Source organism: Cynara cardunculus, assembly GCF_001531365.2.
Source record: "Cynara cardunculus var. scolymus isolate 2C chromosome LG 2, CcrdV1, whole genome shotgun sequence".
In the NCBI taxonomy this organism is placed as follows: Eukaryota; Viridiplantae; Streptophyta; class Magnoliopsida; order Asterales; family Asteraceae; genus Cynara; species Cynara cardunculus.
In genome coordinates, this window is record NC_037529.1 from 32,271,555 (window position 1) to 32,273,018 (window position 1,464).

The following is a 1,464-nucleotide window of genomic DNA, read 5'->3' on the forward strand; positions in this document are numbered from 1 at the left end:
ACAAGACAAACCAGCGCAAAGTAGTGACATCTGTAAAGCATTTCCTGATGAAAGAATTTTGGTTCTTAATCATACTACTGTGCCTTGGTTTGCTGATCATGTTAATTACTTAGCTTGTGGGATTATTCCCAAGGAATTTAATAAGTATCAAAGAAAGAAGCTCATCTATGATTCAAAGAAATATTTATGGGATGACCCTTTCTTGTTTAAAATTTGTGCAGATCAGGTAATTAGAAGATGCATCCCAAAAGAAGAAGTACCATCAGTTCTACAGCAATGCCATGCAGGACCATGTGGAGGACATTTTGGAGAAAGTAGGACAGCATCCAAGGTTTTGCAATCAGGATTCTACTAGCCTACTTTGCACAATGATGCTCAAAACTTTGTAAAACGTTGCAATAAGTGTCAGAGGAGTGGAAATATCTCTAAAAGAAATGAAATGCCTTTAAACGGAATAATAGAAATAGAATTATTTGATGTCTGGGGTATAGACTTCATGGGACCTTTTCCCCTGTCCAATAATTGAGCCTACATATTGGTAGCTGTGGACTATGTGTCCAAATGGGTGGAAGCCATGGCTTGCCATTCCAATGATGCTAAAACAGTTGTGAAGTTTTTACAAAAGCACATATTCACTAGATTTGGTATCCCTCGTGCCTTAATTAGTGATGAAGGCACTCACTTCATAAACAACATGTTAGAAGAAGTCCTTGACAAGTATGACATCAAGCATAGGGTAGCAACTGCCTACCATCCTCGAACGAACAGATTAGCTGAATTGTCAAATAGGGAGATAAAGGGAATTTTGGCCAAAGTAGTCAAACCACATATAAAGGATTGGGCCTCTAAGTTAGATGATGCATTGTGGGCCTACCGGACTGCTTACAAAACCCCTATTGGTATGTCTCCCTATAAATTGGTCTTTGGAAAATCTTGTCATTTACCTGTGGAATTAGAGCATAAGGCCTATTGGGCCATAAAGGAACTAAACATGAGTTTAGATGAGGCCGGAAGAAAAAGGACTTTGCAGCTTTGTGAACTGGAAGAACATAAGAATTTTTCCTATGAAAATGCTAAGCTTTACAAAGAAAATACCAAAAAATGGCATGATAAAAAGATTCTTCCAAAAGAGTTCATAGAAGGCCAAAAAGTCTTGTTGTTCAATTCAAGGTTAAAATTATTTTCAGGCAAGCTAAATTCCTGATGGACCGGACCATTTGTTAAAGCCAAGGTGTACCCCTACGGAGTTATTGACTTGATAGATCCGGAGAGGCGTACCACTTTCAAAGTGAATGGACAAAGAATAAAACCTTTCTTTGATTCAATGGTTGTCACGTAACCTATTAAGGTTATCTTTCTAGAATAATAAGTGTTTGTAAATATTTAGTATTTATATATATAAGTATAAGTTGTTATTTTATTTTTCATTTTAAATTTTTACATTAAGCTTTTATTTTATTTCCT

The 1,464-nt window shown here is 36.2% G+C and overlaps 1 protein-coding gene across 1 annotated transcript; it reads left to right on the forward strand.

The window, feature by feature from the left end:
- Window positions 1–574: 574 nt before the first annotated feature.
- On the forward strand, window positions 575–1,204 carry LOC112506053 (uncharacterized protein K02A2.6-like). Its single transcript, XM_025110082.1, has one exon. It carries the CDS (start codon window positions 575–577, stop codon window positions 1,202–1,204), a length of 630 nt encoding a protein of 209 aa, XP_024965850.1.
- The last annotated feature ends 260 nt before the right edge of the window (window positions 1,205–1,464 follow it).

Bases quoted from the DNA above. Each gene is read 5' to 3' on its own strand.
- LOC112506053 (XM_025110082.1), top strand. From the start codon at position 575: ATGGCTTGCCATTCCAATGATGCTAAAACAGTTGTGAAGTTTTTACAA.